This window comes from Eretmochelys imbricata, chromosome 7, assembly GCF_965152235.1.
Source record: "Eretmochelys imbricata isolate rEreImb1 chromosome 7, rEreImb1.hap1, whole genome shotgun sequence".
Lineage (NCBI taxonomy): Eukaryota > Metazoa > Chordata > Testudines > Cheloniidae > Eretmochelys > Eretmochelys imbricata.
This window is the reverse complement of record NC_135578.1, coordinates 18,451,201-18,468,729: the sequence shown is the minus strand read 5'-3', so window position 1 is coordinate 18,468,729 and position 17,529 is coordinate 18,451,201. Positions and strand designations below refer to the sequence as shown.

At 43.6% G+C, this 17,529-nt stretch overlaps 1 protein-coding gene across 2 annotated transcripts in view; it reads left to right on the top strand.

Moving 5' to 3' along the window:
• Positions 1 to 6,559, top strand: part of SRGAP3 (SLIT-ROBO Rho GTPase activating protein 3) — a 218,649-nt gene extending 212,090 nt beyond the window's left edge. For both annotated transcript variants that reach the window (XM_077821475.1, XM_077821474.1), the window contains exons 20-22: positions 2,264 to 2,413; positions 2,813 to 3,140; positions 6,143 to 6,559. In XM_077821475.1, coding sequence (XP_077677601.1) covers positions 2,264 to 2,413; positions 2,813 to 3,140; positions 6,143 to 6,559 — 895 coding nt within the window. The remainder of the gene's footprint in view (positions 1 to 2,263; positions 2,414 to 2,812; positions 3,141 to 6,142) is intronic.
• Positions 6,560 to 17,529: the final 10,970 nt, after the last annotated feature.

Genomic DNA, 17,529 nt, shown 5'->3' with positions numbered 1-17,529 from the left:
TGACTACTAAATGAGAGCACTTTTTTTTTTCATTAGGTGAACTGTTAACCAGACAGTATTGGGGGCTAATTTATCTGCACAGCATAATAAATACAAATCAGAATATGTAACAATGTACCTGATGTGGCTGATTTTTACAATTAAACCTGCTCCCGGGATAGATACGCTCTGTGGGGTCTGAAATGGGATGAAGCCTGAAAAAAATCTTAGTAAATATCTACCGCATTTTTGTCCATCAACTGACATTTATTTTTTGCTGGTTTTTTGTGAAACAAACCTGCATGTGGACAACCCTTGCAGGGCATTTCTTTGCCAAGAAATAAAATGAGCAGGATTTGCAAGGATGGGCTCCTTGGGGCCTTTATCAGAAACTTGGGGCTCAGTCCTGGCCGGTGCTGAGTTCCTTTTGCAATGTGACTGCAGTGGGAGTTGAAGATGCTCAGCACTTTGCAGCATTGGGCCCTAGAGGACAGCCAGGGAGCTTATTTGATCCCAAATGGATTTCTCCCAGGAGCAATTGGCAGTCTCTCAGGTGCTCAGGCCTTTCAGCAATTTACACAGCCTTCGTCACGCTTTTTCGTTTTAATCTGACTCCCTCCCACTCCCCCACTTTCAAGTGATGATTAAACATATTAAACTAAAAACAGTCCAGTTCTTGACTGTGTTCCAGCCCTTTTGCACCACTCCCGTCAGATTCTCCGAGCTGGGAATTCCCCTGGTGCACAGGTGTTACCTGCACAGCATAGAGCAGGTGCAGGCAGCTCTTTGTCAGCCCCTCCTTGGATACCCTGGAACAGGGATATGTCAGAGGCAAGAGGGTGCATGCATGCTCCAGCTATTGAGACCACAGCGTGGCCTATAGGCAGCTGAGAAAAAGCCACAATGACTGCTCTAACTTACATGGGGGCTGGGCTCTGGATACAGGAGGTGTTTAGATGCCTCTGTAGTGAAAGTGCTAGCAGTCATTGTACATTAGAACAGTGGAGCTGGGTGGGAAATTTTAGGGAAGAAGCTAATGCAGACACCAAAGGCATGTTACATACAGAGCTACCCTGGTGGCAGAGGAAACAAAAGAGCATTTGCTCTGAGCCTGTTCCCCAGGCCTGTTGAAGTCTTTCCACCAGCTTAATGGACTTTGGATCAGGCCATAAATGGTCAGTGACTACCAGATATTTCAGAGGGACGCAGGACATCCAGGGACCTTGTCCCAAGCTCCAAGTTTCAGCCTTCCACTGCACCCTCAGCTTCTGATGCCCAAAGGTGTGAAAGACCTGGGGCCTCTGCTCATGTCATGTTACCAGCTGAGCCTTTCAGGAAAGCACACATCTGAGGGTTTGGGTTTCTTACCATGAAAGGCTCTTCTGCCTACCAGAGCAGTTAGGTTGCCTGTCCGCTCCCCAACACTGCTCCCTAGTTTCATAAGTAACTAGTGTGAAGATATTTGTACCTTCCATGGGGTGGCCAATAACTGAACCGAGCCACGTGCTGAGTTTATTTTTTTTGTCTCCTTGCCAAGTTTCTAGCTGGTCATGTGTACCTTTCTCTTGTTACTGGCTCAGATGCTGTTGCTTGTTCAAGAGTAGAACAGCACCTAAATAATTAGTAAAACTCCAAGAGGTTTGAAACATGTCAGTCATTGGCTCCATAAAAGAATAGAGTTGAGCAGTCCAGATTCACTGTTAGATCCTCGGCAGGTGTAAATTGGCACTGCACCATTGATTATCTTTGAGGCTTACACTGCATCTAGATGGCCATTAATCCAAGGATTCAAGTGCCCCGGACAAACACTCACTCATTGTGTCTCATCATGCCTCTGTGGAATAGGTACGGTACCTAGGATTGCATTATAAATGGCTAAACTGAAGCACAGGGAGGTTTGTAGAGACCAGGCCTGAGCCATGAAGCTTAGAGTCAAACTTTCCCTAACTTCAGGGGAGTTTGGATCTGGGGCTCGGGTTCAGCTCACTGTTAATTTTGGATCTGGTTTGAGGATGTTCAGGCCAAGATTTCGGCTTCTAGTTTAGGGACTTGCCCCAGGTGACACAATGGCAGAACCAAGACTAGGACTCAAGACTGGCCTCCTTTTCTTCCGCTAGACCCCACTCTCTCCTTGTTGGGTGCTAATGAATGTTATTTCCCCCCCTGGTTGGAGTGGATGCATTAGGGTTCCAAAGGTATGAAAATGCTAAGAGGCCACACTCTTCTTTCATGTGTGAGGCACTCCGTTATCTGCCTGCCTGATGCAGAGTTTCATTTCTCATAGGGATGATGCATTCTCCGACAGTTTGAGTCAGAAGGCAGACAGCGAGGCAAGCAGTGGACCCTTGCTGGATGATAAAGCCTCATCAAAGAATGACATCCAGTCTCCGACAGATCATATTCCAGACTATGGATTTGGGGGAGTAATGGGCCGGTAGGGCAATTGATCCACTTTGGTATGAAAGCACGGGTGGCCTTTTACTGTGAAAGACAAATATATTGTGACACACCATTGAGGGCAGGATAATTACAATGTTACGATGCAGTAAGAACCAGAGAACAACTTGTACTATTTATGCCATATTTAAACTAGAAGGGAGCCGAACAGATTCATCAGTTCGAACAGCCTTCAAAATATTATGGTTGCCACTTCTTGGCACTCTCCAAAATTTGTAGCACCCCTGTTGGCTGGGTTCTTTCATGGTGAAAGATTGATGTTTTGACTTGATATGGGCTTTCAGAGCTGATCCACTGGGGATTTCACAGCATGCAATCAAATCTGAAATGCCAGGTAATGATCTAATTTAATTGCTTTTCAATGAATTCTTTGCAGAGTAAGGTTGAGATCTGATGGCGCAGCCATCCCTCGTCGTCGGAGTGGAGGGGACACCCATAGCCCCCCAAGAGGGATGGGTCCTGGTATAGACACCCCTCCTCGAGCAGCAGCATGTCCTAGCAGCCCCCACAAAATACCACTCAACAGAGGCAGGATTGAGAGCCCTGAGAAGCGCAGAATGGCCACATTTGGCAGCGCCGGCAGCATCAATTATCCAGACAGGAAGGCCTTGTCTGATGGCCACCCACTGAGATCGACCTGTGGGTCTACTCGGCACAGTAGTCTTGGAGATCAGAAATCTCTGGAAGCGGAAGCACTTGCTGAGGTAAGAGGGCTGTGAGATGGCTCTGTGTGCTGTGGAGACTGGAGGTACAGTACAGAGTGCCTTTCATCTCAAAGCCCTTTACAATTATCTAGAGGAATCTCTTCACCCACCACTGCATTGCAGCCACCTGTAGGATGAAATCTGGTGGCTGTTCATGAACAGGACAGGAAGTTAAAGAGGAATACTGTCTCTATTTAGAACTTCAGGGGGGATTTAAAGAGACAGAACTTAATTACTCCAATAAGAATTTGATCGAGATACCCAGGGCTAACATCCCTGCTTTTGGAAAACACACCTTAGGTTTGTTAGTAACCATATGTGGCCAGACCTCCCATTTTATGTCTAATCCAAAAAATGTTCTCTCGCGCGACACAGTGCCCTCTAGCACTGTGATACGCAGTGGGTTCAATATTGATTCATTACTGCTTCCTAATTTACCAGCAACACATCCTGAAGTACTCTTAATTTTTTAACGGATGCCTCCTATTCAAGTACTGACCAGGCTACATGTAGCCTGTGAGACCTGTTGAAATCAGAAGCTAAGATCTTTCAGCTGCAGCTCCAACTCACAACAGGGGCAACTCTACCTCACAGAATTCATACCAGAGTCAGGGCACAAAACTGCAAGATGCTTTGAGGTCTGTCGTGGGCCATTGATACACAGATACATACAAGATCAGAGAGTGTTGTTTGTGATCCAAACATAACAACAGAAGCCGCGATACCACCTTCCCCCTTGTGTAGCTATTGCCTCCTGTGAAAGTAGGTATAAAACTGTGCCATTCTCCACTGAGAGGAGAGAATCCGGAGTTTACCTCTGCTTTACACAGGTGTCAGTGATGGCACACAATGCAAGGCGGTGGAACGTCAGGCATGTTGTGCGTTTGAATTCAAGGAAGTTGGCATGCTGGGCAGTCTTTCAGAAAAATTGGCCGGACGGTGTGAGTGGGGGAGCATTTTCTTTCTCTGGACTGTTTGCATCCGATGAAGTGAGCTGTAGCTCACGAAAGCTTATGCTCAAATAAATTTGTTAGTCTCTAAGGTGCCACAAGTCCTCCGGTTCTTTTTTTCTCTGGATTGTGCCTCCTCCCTCTGTGGAGGTTGGTGGTTGGGCTGCCCAGAGATTTTGTGTAGCTGTTTGGTTTTAATGAAGCGCTTCTTGAGCTTTTCACACCTCAGTCTCTTCCGTGGGGGCTGTTGCCTGATGCTGGCATGTTGTTCCTTTGTTGCTCATTGTTATTATGACACTTTTTTGCTACAGCAAGCCTAAGCCATGTGTCTGCTTTATTTTTAAAGGTATATGCCATATTTTTGTTCTCAAAAATGGATTTGTTGTAAATACCATTATTCCAGACCTGCTTTTTCTCAGGAAAATAGGGATTCTTTTTGTATTCCAGGCAGTTGGTCCACTTCACCATTCAAAGCAGTGAACCGTATAAAACATTATTATCTCGCGTATGCCAAGGAGAGCGCTTTGTTCGATGCTTCACAAATCACTACCATGAGAACTGGCCCCTTCCTACTTGAGCCTATTATTCCCAATGTAGGAAGAAATGCCAGCGGCGAGAGCGTTGGTGAGAAAGAAATAAGCTACCGCAGGCTATAGAGGTTAAGTGAAAAGCAGAGCCTGCCACGTAAATGCTCTGGGGTCTGACTCAGCTGTGCCTTGTGCCACCTTTGCACCCCCCAGAGCCCAGTTCAGCCTCTGGAGTAAGTTAGAGCAGTTCAGGTCTGCTCTCTCCTACCGGCATTTTCCCACTGAGGTCACATGGGCGTGTGCTGGTGTATTTTCAGCCTGGGAATATTTCTAGTTGGTTGTTTGCTGGTCCTGGCAAACTAAAAGTCCAGCTAACAGTATATTTAAAGAAGTGTTCCAGTCTCATTTCCTCTTCCACCACTGGATTTTCTTTGTTTACTTCCTGCATTGCTGTTTGTTTGCACTGGGCAACCAATCTGCCTCTGTCAGTTTCACACACTCATGCTTCTCACATGCTTCTCACATGCTTCTCATGCACTAGCTCATGGAAGTGGCACCCCAGCTGCAAACACTGAGTTGGGGGGGGGGAGGGGAAAGGAGATATATCACAACTAAGAACAGACCAAAATATCAAATGGTTTTCTTAGTCTTTTTTTAAAATCATAGGCCAGATCCTCAAGTGGTATAAATCAGTAATTCTATCAAAGTCAATGGAGCAATGTCAGTTTACACCAGCTTTGGATCTGGCCCTGTGAAAATATTGCTAATTTTGTAACTCTTTTATATTTAATGAAACCTAGCTGTGGGTCCTAACCTGGCTGATAGTGATCTTTTGACTCCCTCTTGTTGATGATAATACCTTGAACACTATCCAAAGACCACAAAACACTTTATAAATATTAGATAATTCAGACTTACCACACATCTGTAAAAGTAGATACAGCAAGGGATATGCCTCCCATCAGTGAAATGCAGCCATCTCTAGAGCAGAGCTTGGTAACTGCTGAGAGACAACAACACTGCATGATAACTTAGGTCAGAGAATGGAGAAGAATATTGTATCAAACAAACTGCATAGGGGAGGTAGGCAAAAATTAATTCCCTCACCTGGAATTGCACTGGGTTCTGGGGGTTAACTTTACATGATATTATAGGGTGTTTAGGACTTGCTGCCTTTGAAATCATTGCCAGAACTCCCATTGATGTCAAAGGTGCAGGATTTCAAAGATGCATGGTGCCTGCCTGTGGTCGGGACCTGGGTTTTACATCTCCTCTCAGAGCCAGCTCCTTCTTTAGAGGCCAGCTCATGAGAGGTGGTGAGCACCAGCACCTCATGTCAGTGCAGTTGCAGAAGCTCAGGAGTTCTCAGGATTTAAGGGCATATGGCCATGGTGAGGCAGAAAACAACTGCACTTAGGCTGAGACGGGGTAAAGCTCCACTGGACGGCAGAGTTAACTGCAGGAAAGCCCAAGCAATGCTAAAATGCAGGGATGCTGATGACACTTTTGCTTATCACATTGACAGGACATTGAGAAGACCATGAGCACTGCTCTGAATGAGCTGCGTGAGCTCGAGAGACAGAACACTGTGAAGCAGGCCCCTGATGTCGTTCTTGACACCCTGGAGCCAATGAAGACTCCTCAAGGGGGCTCTGTCAACTCAGAACCTGCCAGCCCACTTCACACCATCATGATTCGAGACCCTGATGCCGCCATGAGACGCAGCAGTAGTTCCACCACTGAAATGATGACTACTTTTAAACCAGCCCTCTCAGCCCGGCTTGCTGGGGCTCAGCTTAGGCCTCCACCCATGAGACCCGTCAGACCAGTGGTTCAACACCGATCAAGCAGCAGTAGCAGTTCAGGAATGGGCAGTCCTGCAGTGACGCCCACAGAGAAGATTTACCCCAATAGCTCCTCGGATAAATCAGGCACCATGTAGCTCTGCAGCAAGGGATTCTTAGTTGAGGGGTGGAAAAAAGTCAATATCTGGATTTTTTTTTTTTTTGAGTGGAAATCATAACTCTGCAAACAGTCTTGTTCTTTAAAAGGAAAAGATGGAAAAATTATGCTCTGAAGAAAAATTCAGTAGGAAAACCAGTGTGTAGGCCTGAGACCTAACAATTCCATTATAGATACACACATCGGTGCAGAAGCATTTTACCAAGATTGCAGTAAAACTGTATGGCAGAATAAGATGGCTGTCCTGCGTATTGTCACTGGAGAATAAACAATCTGTGTAGAAGTATATATATAAAGTGTACAAAGTTCAATAATTTTTTTTTTTAGTAGATTTACCTCAGAAACTTGCCCTGAAATTTCCTCTCTAGAGTTGTTTGGTTGATTTTAATTTTTTTGAGAATACTTGTGTGTGCGTGCGTGTGTGGAGCAACTGAGCATCAAGCAATACAAGATCAATCCTGGAATTTCTATTCTGCAGTAGTTGGCATTTAAAAAAAAAGAGAAGACATGCTGTTTTTTGCTCAACTATTGGCCTACAGAGAAGAAATTGAAATGCATCTAGTGACCGTTCTCAGCAAGCTGGGTGGATTTCTTTTTCTTTGCATTCAGTCTTAAGATTTCTTCGTTTCACCTCTGAATCTTGCGGCTGTTAGCCAGCCAGTAGGTTGTACAGAATATGATACGGCCAAGTGAAACATTTTATTCCTTTAGTTTATATACTGGGATAAAGTGTATAAATATCTACTCCACGACATAGCAGTGCTAGGTGTGTACAAAAAGAAACCACAAAACTTAGGTTGTCTTGAAGATTTCAAAACCGACAAGGACTAGTAAGAAACCTGTGGTAAAAAATAAATAGGCTAACTTATAAAGTATTGAAATGTTTCATTTCCCCTTCTCCCCTGGCCTTTTATTAACTAATGACATCTTAACAAATTGGGACTAAACAGGCAAGGAGGCTTTGAAAAGATAACATTCCTTTATTTAAAGTTGCACAGCAGTACACGAGGGTCTTGATTCAGATTGTCGTCTTGCATGAAAAGCATGAGCCATATTTGACCATATCAGACGCATAACTGATCTGATGGGGTGATATTTTGCACTTTCTGTACTGTACTATATAATACAGCAGTATGAGTTTATGCAAAAGAAGTTATATTTTATTTTTCCTCTGAACATTTAACCTAGAGAAAAAATATGCAGAAAGAACTAGGGGTTGCATGATATTTTGTCTGATAACTAAGTCTCTTCTCTAATCACTGAATACAAGATACTCCATGTTTCTTTTTATTATTTTTGTTTTGCTTCTTGACCAGCTTTTCATAGAGTTGACCTGTGGTTTAATTTTGATTTTTTCCATACAATCATATGTCATCTGAAGACATGAAACAGGTCTTGATGAGTCTCACTCAAACTCCGCACAGATGCTGTACTAGCCTTTTTCACACCTTAATTCCTTTTCCTTAATCTGATTTCTGCTGCAGTAGCGGTCAGTGAGCAAAATAAGTGAACAAACCTTGCCGCCTCGTTGGGAGTTGAGATTAAAATTCAGCTTCTTTCAGCATCCCATGGCATGTTTTTTAAGTTCTTTTGCTTTTCTATCCGACATCTGAGCCGCCACCACCGAACGCAGAATCCTTCACATCTCCAGGTGAACAATCCAATATTTCTGTCATAGAATGTACAGATGGAAAAGACCAGTGGGGTGATCTAGCCCTTTGAATCTTATCATGTTAGCACCTCTCATTTGGGAGTCCAATCCATAACTTATCCATGTGCATAAAACAATGGGAAACCCTATGGTTTGTGCAAGGTAACATTTACTTGACTGGATATAGAGGAATCTTAACACAAATCCAATGGAACTGATTAGGTGTTTGTTCTTATTCTGTGTCCAGTGCACAAGCATGTTTCACTTCCACATATCCTCTTCTCTTAACTGTCTCTTGCCTGTTCTAGTCTGTTATATATTGCTGTACTTGCTTAAATGCTGGAAAGTAACTGTTAAAATGTAAACTGTAAAAAGAAAATAGGTTAAAATTAGATGAAAGCCAATGCCACTCACCAAATCTTTGCACTTAGTAGATAGCTCAATGTAAGAAATAATAAAATAAAAACAAAAACACAAACCTAACCTTTCAGTGTACAGTGTGTGTGGGGGGAAAGTACTGTATGTAGTGATTCTATTGTTCCTCAATATAGTATTACAAGAGGAAATGGTGTTTACGTACTTGTCTATTAACATTGTTGACATTTGTAATTACCACAATTACTTCATATTGATGATTATTTTTGGTCATGATTTCCCCCCCTGCCCCCCTTTTCCTAACCCCGAGGTCATTGCCTTTGTCATTATGGGCAGCAGATGTTCAAATGGTCTGTCAGTCTGTTCTAGTAATGAACCAGCAAATGTGCTTTTTGGGGGAGTGAAAAAGCCCCCATTTGGCACAATTGTTGTGTAATCATTGCCAGTAATTTTTTCCACTTAATTCCTTGAGAACACTCACTTTGGTAGTCTGACTTTTTTTTATATATATATTTTCAACAATGACTTAATAGCAAAACCATCTTTATTCTCCCCCCCCCAAAAGATGTGGTATAAATTCCAGTGTCTTTTGCATTAAATTATTACCTTTTATTTTTGCTTTTTTTAATGCTTGTTTTCTTATCTAAGTGCCTTTTGAGCACCAGAACAAATGCTTGGAATTAATGTACTCGGAGCTGTATACAGATCATGATTTCTTACGTACTGTTATGTTGTGCTGTGGGTGTATTGCTTTTCAAGTCCTTTAAAAAAGACTATTAAATTTAAAGAAAAAAACTACCCCTTTTTAATATTGCCGTCAAACTGCAGTTTGGGGCGACTACTGTAAATTAAAAATATGTATTTTTCTGTCATTCAGCTCAGCACAAAATTAAACCACTTGCAGTATGCTGTACAAGCATCATAACTGGAACCTGCTCATGTTTTGAATAACTTAATCTTGATAATTTGTACCTCTCTATAGACTTCAACATGATCTCAGTTCTGTTCACATAAGGGTACTGTGAAATTTAGTTTACAAATTGGTCGAAGCAGCAGCTGGAAATGCTCACCCGGAAGGATCATTTTCTCTTGTTTCAAATGAAAACTGTTCCACCCATTTGATTATAATACAGAGACATCAACAGAGAGCCCAAGTCTCTAGGATGGGCCAGGAAAGGGCGCTCTTTAAGAAGTTGATTCTCTGCTGTGCAGAGCAAATTCAAAAGTCTTGAATCATCTCCCTCAGTTGCTGTGAGTCTTTGCCTCCCCCCAAAAATAACCTCCTTTTGCTTTATCAAAACTACTTCTGTTAACTCCCAGGAGTAGGTAGTCACTAGTCTAGCCATTCCTTTGGCCTGTCTCCCCCACGGCTCATTGAAGCAGTCTTTCTGTTGACCCATTGATGCATTTAACAATGCTGACTTTAAAGCAATTGCACCCACGCTGATATTAGTTCTGTATAGACGCTCCTAAGCAACCATTATAATTGTGTCAGTCCCTTTAATGATAATGACAGTGCACTTTTCTTCCTTAGACTGAAGTATACCTGATAGATTCTTTTTGTAAATCCTGGACTGTATTATTTACTAGCAGTGTTGCAGTTTTCACAATATGTCAGTAGACCTCCTGATTCTGATCTGCTTCTGAGTGGCTGTTTTTTGTTCATGCCAGAAAACCTTAGAAACTGCCTTGTATAATGATTGTTGTCCCTCTATGGATATTGTCTCTGTAATGTATGATAAAATGCCATTCGGTTAGAATGTCTGATTGAATCCTCTGTCATGTATGCTGATGATGCCATGTAGATCAAGCCACTGGTTGGATGTGGACTCATCCTGTTGAATAAAACTGCTTAACTTTTCTCAAATATTAGTCATGATTTCGAAACACCTGGAATATAAACACTGTGCTTGGGGAAATGACTATCCTCTGGGCATATATACCTTTCTAGGCATTTATTTGATACATTAGTAACAAACAACAAGGCTGGTTCAGTAGTGTCCAAAGACCTCAGTCAGCACTGGGCCTGTGTGCTGAGCACTGCACAAAACCCAAGATGGGCAACAAGTTTGAAATCTTTGAAGACATCTGACTGATAAAGAAGGGAGGGAAAACACAAAAATAAACAACTTTTATGTACAAATATACTTTTTGTTTTTCATTTTCACCCTTCCCCTTCCGACCTGATGACAGGTTTCTTTGTAGCAGAAGTAAGCCTTAAGAAGGGATTTAAAGGCGCAGAGGCTATGGTCTTGCTATGAATTATTGTGTGTGCATGGTGTATATTAATGTACAGTATTCATTATTACATTAAAGAGGCTCTGTCTCTCTCGGGTATTTCTCTTGAGTTAGCCAGTCAGTTCAGAAAAATTGATAACCTACAACCGTGTCTTCAGGTTTGATTGTACTACACTGAACCCGAACACCATTCGGGGTGAGCTGAGCTCATGGACTAAGAGTACGGAAGAGGCGTTCCCATCTCTATGGTTGGAAAATAAATGAGAGGGTGTGTGTGTGTGTGTGTGTGTGTGTGTGTGAGAATTGTTTGTGTTGCGAGGAGAAGGAAAGACTAGAACTGAAAACTGCTGCCACTTTACTGTGTTTGGCAGCAGAGATGAGCCCAGCTGGCTATATTAACTTGGAGTCCTACTGAATAGACAGATAGCGGTGAGTGTGAAAGCCAGGCACTTGCACTGACAGAATGCCATCGCTGCAGTAACATGGAATGTTGGCCAGGAATATGGTATCAAACTGCACAGTTATGAATACCATCGAACAGAGCTGTTTGAGGCTAGACCTAAGTAATGGTAAATTAGCAATAAGTCACTGGTGACTAGCCAGCGATCAGTACAGGAACAGACTGTGGGACCGTCCCAGTCAGCACACGGGGCCACAATTTTCTACTTGTATTTACAGTTAAAGGTCTCTGTCCCTTCCAGATGGAATTCTACTGATGTGAGTGACTGAGGCCTAAAATGTTTAAAGTGGCATTTTTATCTGGCGAGATTAGCTGTTGAAGGAGTAGATTAAACAGCCTCCTTTAGTCCGTGGCATGTGGGTAAAATGCAAAGAGAAGAAACATTTATGCCAGAATCGCAGCTGGTGTAAACTGGCATATCTCCACTGATGTGAATGGAGCCCTGCTGATTTACACCAGCTGCGGATTTACCCTAAGCTATTGTGTTTACTTCTAAAATTGCATTTAACATTTGTTCATTTCCAACATAAATGGCCTGGTTCTCCTCTCACTTAGTTAGTGTAAGTCAGGAGTTCACTGTACTGAAGCCGATGGAATTAAGCTGGCATTAGGACCAAAAGTCTGTTTGTTAAAGTGCTCTTCCTCCCGCTCCAGGCTGAGAAATGGAAAGAGAACTTACCATGAATAGAGCTGTTCCACACGTCTGCTGCATCTTTCCTTCCCATACCATTTAAAAACTACAAGTGAAACTCCCACTGAAATGCAGCCATTTCTGGGGAGGAACATGGCAGCTGTTTGAAGTACACAGTAACATGACACTTAGTTATGCCAGTAAGTGATGGGAAACATGACATCCATTTGAAACCACAGGGGAAGTTGAGATAGGTAGAATGGAACTAACCCAAATGGCACCCAGGAAAATGGAACTAATGCCTCTACTCTTAATTATAGTTAATGGAAATTTTGCAATTTAGGCAAAAGAAAATAAGCATAAAAAGGAGCTCCCCAACCCCAGCAAGAAACCAAAGACTGAGGTGTCTGGTATCAATCCTTAGATGAAGAAGTTCCTGTTCCCTCTCAAGCATCCCATGGTGCAGCAACAGAAGATACGGATGTGGTTTCCTTTCAAGTGGTGTTAACATCACTCCGAGTTGGCCAATAAAGGATGCTAGACAGAGCAACACAAGTTGTTCTTGTTCAGATGGGCTATATTTGCATAGGTGCCGGCAGCCTGCAGCTTTATGCAAATGGCAGGTCCTGAACAGCGAAGTAAACTATAATGCAAGCTCAGGATTTGTGTCTTAACACATTTTATACTATTCATTATCTTGGCACCTCATGCTTAGATTTCCAGTTTAATATATACTTTTTTGTTCCTCTGTATTAAGGTACAGTAAATAAAAGGATTCTCCCACAAGGACCAGAAATCTTGCCAGACTGAACTTCCTTTCCAAATTTCCCACAGTGGACTTTCCAGAGGCTGAAGTTCATCACACTCTGGGATTCTCTTTGAATCCCACCAGTCCCAACTTATTTGTTTTCACACATCTCTTATGTCCATTCATATATCTCTGCACTGCTTACAGTTCAAGATTGTCCAATACATTTTTTGCTGAGAACTAAGTCTCAAAAGATTAGAAGTTTGGTTCTTTTCAGCCCTGATGCACTTTGTGTTGTCATCTGCAGGGTGCATGCAACGTGAAGGCAAAACCATGGTAACCTGGTAGTGTGTTATGCCCATTTTTCAAGGCCATCTACACCTGTGCAAAGTGCATGGCAGGGACAAATCAGATTTAAAGTCTTGCTTTGGGCCTCCTCCACAAAATCGGAATGTGGATCTGAACATTTCCCAAGTTTTGTTGCAGGCCAAGTTTCAATAGATTCCTAAATGATTTCTTCTAAGAGGCAGGAGGAGTCAGCTGTTCCAGGGCTCTTTGTGGGGGAAGTGCTCACTGGGCCAGTTGTGGATGTGCTGAGTCACTGAAAGCAGTTGTAAAGAACACCTCTGTTCATGTTTAAATGTCTTTTTTTTTCATAATTGTCCAGCCTTCTTCAGCCTCCTGTCTCCCTCATCCTCCTGTCCCGAGCACCCAAACCACATGGACAGAAGTCCCACTGCTTTTTGCTCTTGAAAGCTGTCTGGAGTACCGTGCACTGCCTGAAGGGCACTATATAAATACAATGATGGATCTCTAAACATAGATCAAGGTAAAATTTTCAGAAGTGTCAAAGGGTCAAATTTTCAAAGGTATTTAGGTACCTAAAGATGCAGATAGAGCCTAGTGCTGTTTTCAGAACTGCCTAGGTGCCTAACGCTTAATGAAAGCAGTGAGAATTAGGCATCAGGTGCCCAGTGAGAGTTACAAACATGCCTATCTGCATCTTTAGGCACCTAAGTACCCTTGAAAATCTGGCCCTAAGTGCCTGTGACTTTTGAAAATGGAACTTAGCCTTCTATTTCACTTAGGTCCTTTTGAAAATTCTGTTGCCAGTTTACATAAGAAAGTAGCACTAATGTAACTAAATTGGTTTAGAAATCCAGACTTAGAGCAACTCTTGTCTAGCAGGGAGACAGTAATGCAGCCTGCAGCCCCATTCAGTTCTTGGACCCTGGAGACACTGCCAACAGAGTGGGATAGTCAGTGCCATTTAATTGTTAGTATTATTACAGTAGCACCTAGAGGCCACAACAGAGATCAAGATCTCTTTGTGCCAGGTGCTGTATATTCACATAGTAAGAGTCATGCCATGCCCCAAAGAGCTCACAATCTCCACAGCTAAGACACAAAAATGATGGGGAAGGAAACAGAACAGAGAGGTGAAGTGATTTGCCCAAGGTCACCTCGCAGGTCAGGAATAGAACCCAGGTCTCCTGACGCCAGTCCTGCATGCTGTCTGCTCGACCTCTTGTGATGTGCACGCCCATCTAAGAAGTTTAGCACATTAACATTAGCTTGTGCAGATTAGTATTTCTCATGAAATGCAGAAAGCTGCTTTGGCAGGAAGCATTTGAAGAGCAGACTGTTTTTTCTTTAGAAAGATGATTAGATATATAATAATCACCACAGTAGGAGCAGGACAGGAGCACTGTAGGACCATCATATTGCCTGCTGCCCTCCAACCACTGCTCTGGCTCCTGGTTGCCCAAACAATGGTGTGTGATATGGGGAAGTCTCCAGCACTTGCCCTTAGCAAGGGGGTGGGGCACTCCTCCATCCTGCTTCATGCCCTCCTACCCCACATCAGAACCTGCCCATCTCCTGTTTGAGTGTGTGTATGTTAAAGCAGTTGAGGGCATTATACTGGTATAGTTATGTCAGAAGGTCCCCTATGTAGACAAGCCCTAACATAGACCCTAAGATGTAGATGCAAATCTAAGTTGCCATTTTATTGAGTATGACCTCCAATAGCTTGATTTAGGCCATGTCTACACTATGGGGATTATAGCCGCATAGCTATGGCACTGTAGCAATAGGGTAGATGCTGCCTTCAGCAAAGGAACAGGTCTTTCTGTCGCTGTAAGGACTCCACCTCCACAGGTGATGATAGTTAGGTCAATGGAAGCATTCTTTTCTTAACCTAGCTACCTCTACACTGGGGTTGTTAGGTCGGCATCACTACGGCACTTGGGCCTCTGGATTTTTCACACACGTGAGCCCTGTAGCTATGTCGACCTACACTGTAAATGTAGGCCAGGCCTTACACGGGTATCCTCTTTTAAAACCAAGGTGCCTGGCTGCTGAGGTTTTCGTCACTTTTCAAGCCCAAGCTTCCAGCACGTACCCTTGTGTGTATCGTCTGGATGAGCAGCCTCAGCTAAGTCATGGTTGCCCTCCCGCATACTGGCTGTCTTGCATTCTCTCTGTGACCCTGTATGCGACTCCGAATGACCTTTAGAGGGCACCATCATTCCACTGTGCTCACTGCCCTCCGCTCTTTCTACTGTGTCCCTGTGGCGCGCTCTCTGCCCCCTCTGCCACAAATTACGAACTGCTCCTTCCTCCCTGCCTCATGATTAATCACTTTGGGCACCTCTATGCTGATTCTACAGCAGGTACACCTCCCATCGGATTTCTCTCACTGCTGCCTTCACCTCCCCTGCTCCCTGCCTGCAGGGTGAGATCTGTCTCCCCTACAGCTATTTCCCTCTCTTCTCTCATCCTCACAAAAATTGCTGCCCCTCCTCAGCTTAATTACTTAATCCTCTCTGGCTCATTCTTGCTGATTATCTCTCTTGAGTTCTCAGTCTTCCAGTAACTGCCTTTCATTATCCTTTTTTTTTTTTTTTTTGCAGTCTAGTCTCCTGTTGACATCTTCCTTTCCAGCATGTCTCCTTGGAAAAACCTTGTCCCTGAAGAAAAGGAGTATTGTGGCACCTTAGAGACTAACCAACTTTTTGCAAATACAGACTAACACGGCTGTTACTCTGAAACCTGTCCCTGAAGAGGGAATCAAGGAGTTTAAAGGCCAGAAGGGATCACCAGATCACCTACTCTGACCTCCTGTATATCACAGGCCACCGACGCCGCCCAGCACCCGTGCACAAAATTAGCCCAAAGTACTACAGCCCACAGGAAACTAGACAATGTGCCACAGGAAGAGAAGAGGAGGGACTGAGGAGCACCGATGCCTGAGGCCCCTGCAGTAGCCGGGACACATCCTGCTAAATGATCACACTGCAGACGAATGCAAAAACACCCCAAAGTCACCACCAATCTGACCGGGGGGTGGTGTGGGGGGGATTGAAGAAACGTTGTGGCCTGACTCTGTGGCCTGAGTTGGACCCAGACTTATAGGTGTGGGGCTGTGCAAAGGTGTAACTCATAGTGCACAGTGACTAATGTATGGTGAGTAATTTATCTTTTGGACTCTTCACAAGTTGTCCGTGCGCAGACCATTATTTATCACCTCTGTTGATTTATGGAAGCTTATTTGCCATATAATTTCTAGGTCCAGTTCTTTGACCTTGAGCTCGTACGCTGGCAGGTCATGGTGACTACTGGCCCTGCTAAAGCTTCAGTTTCAGAACCCAGTAGTTTGTGGCTGAACAACAATGGTCTGTCATATCCCTAGTGGTAGATAAGAAACAGAAATCAGTGACTATAAAGAGGATTCTTTATTGAGGTTGCTGCACACAGAAAGACCCTGTGGTTCTCTCTGGCTTCACGGTGTCCAACTGGCTAATGCAGCCTGTGCTGCCCACTGTCACCATACGAGTGACCCATGTATGTCCGAGACTAGATGAAGCAGTCAGAGAAAGACCTGCCAACTCTGCTCACTGTCAATGACTAATCAGAATGAAGATGCTGGTTTCTCATTTGACTCTGATTTTTGACAGTCTCAGTGGAGCTCAGGGCACTGTTATCTCTAAGAAATTCACGGTACATCTTTGTTATATCCATACTCTCGCCCTGCTGGGAAATGTACAGTGCTCTGGATCCAAGAACACAGCATGTGTCTGCAATGCAGAGAGATGCCTCAACCCATCAAAGAAAAGCAAATGTCAAAATGGGCTTAAAACAAAGATTATTTAGTGCGCTATCTGGTGCAAATAGGACAAAAGAGATTAATTTTTTAAAAAAGAGAGGATCTTAAACAGAAGATACAGCTAAAAGCCCATTCAACACCCTGTAAAAGCTACAGATTCTAATCAGGAGCTAAAACCTTTGGGATTGGCTAGTTACTTGCTGTTAAAGTATTAACTCAAGCCATCTAAGTGGATATTAAAGCCATAATGAGCACAGGAGGATATTTTACATTGCTTCTGCACTAAGTTCTGAGCTCTTTTTTGTATTCATTTCTGTTGCCGGTTTGTGAATGGTCTCCCATTGCCTGTACGGGCTGTGATAAGGGGCCAAACCTTTGTATGCTAACTGGATTGAAAATGCCATTGTTTGTCTCTTAAGCACTTGCAGCTTGCTCGGGTTTTTGTTGAAATCAGGTGTGGCCAAGCAGGCAGAAAGGGCACCAGATGTACTGGAGATACAACATCAAGTTTGGATGTGTTTTCAGTCATGCCTCCTTTTCTATTCTGGCCATCGTAAGCTTCCCTTGGGCTTGTAGAGAGCGAGCTCTACTCTGTTCTTACTCAGTGAAGGGATTAGGTTGCCAGTGGCCTTGTTTTTACAGCCTTCGCTCCTCTTTGGGGCCTGAAGTTTGCATAAGGGCGCATAGCCATCTAACACCCTGATTGCCCTACAGGTTAGGCAGTAGGGCACCTGTGCTT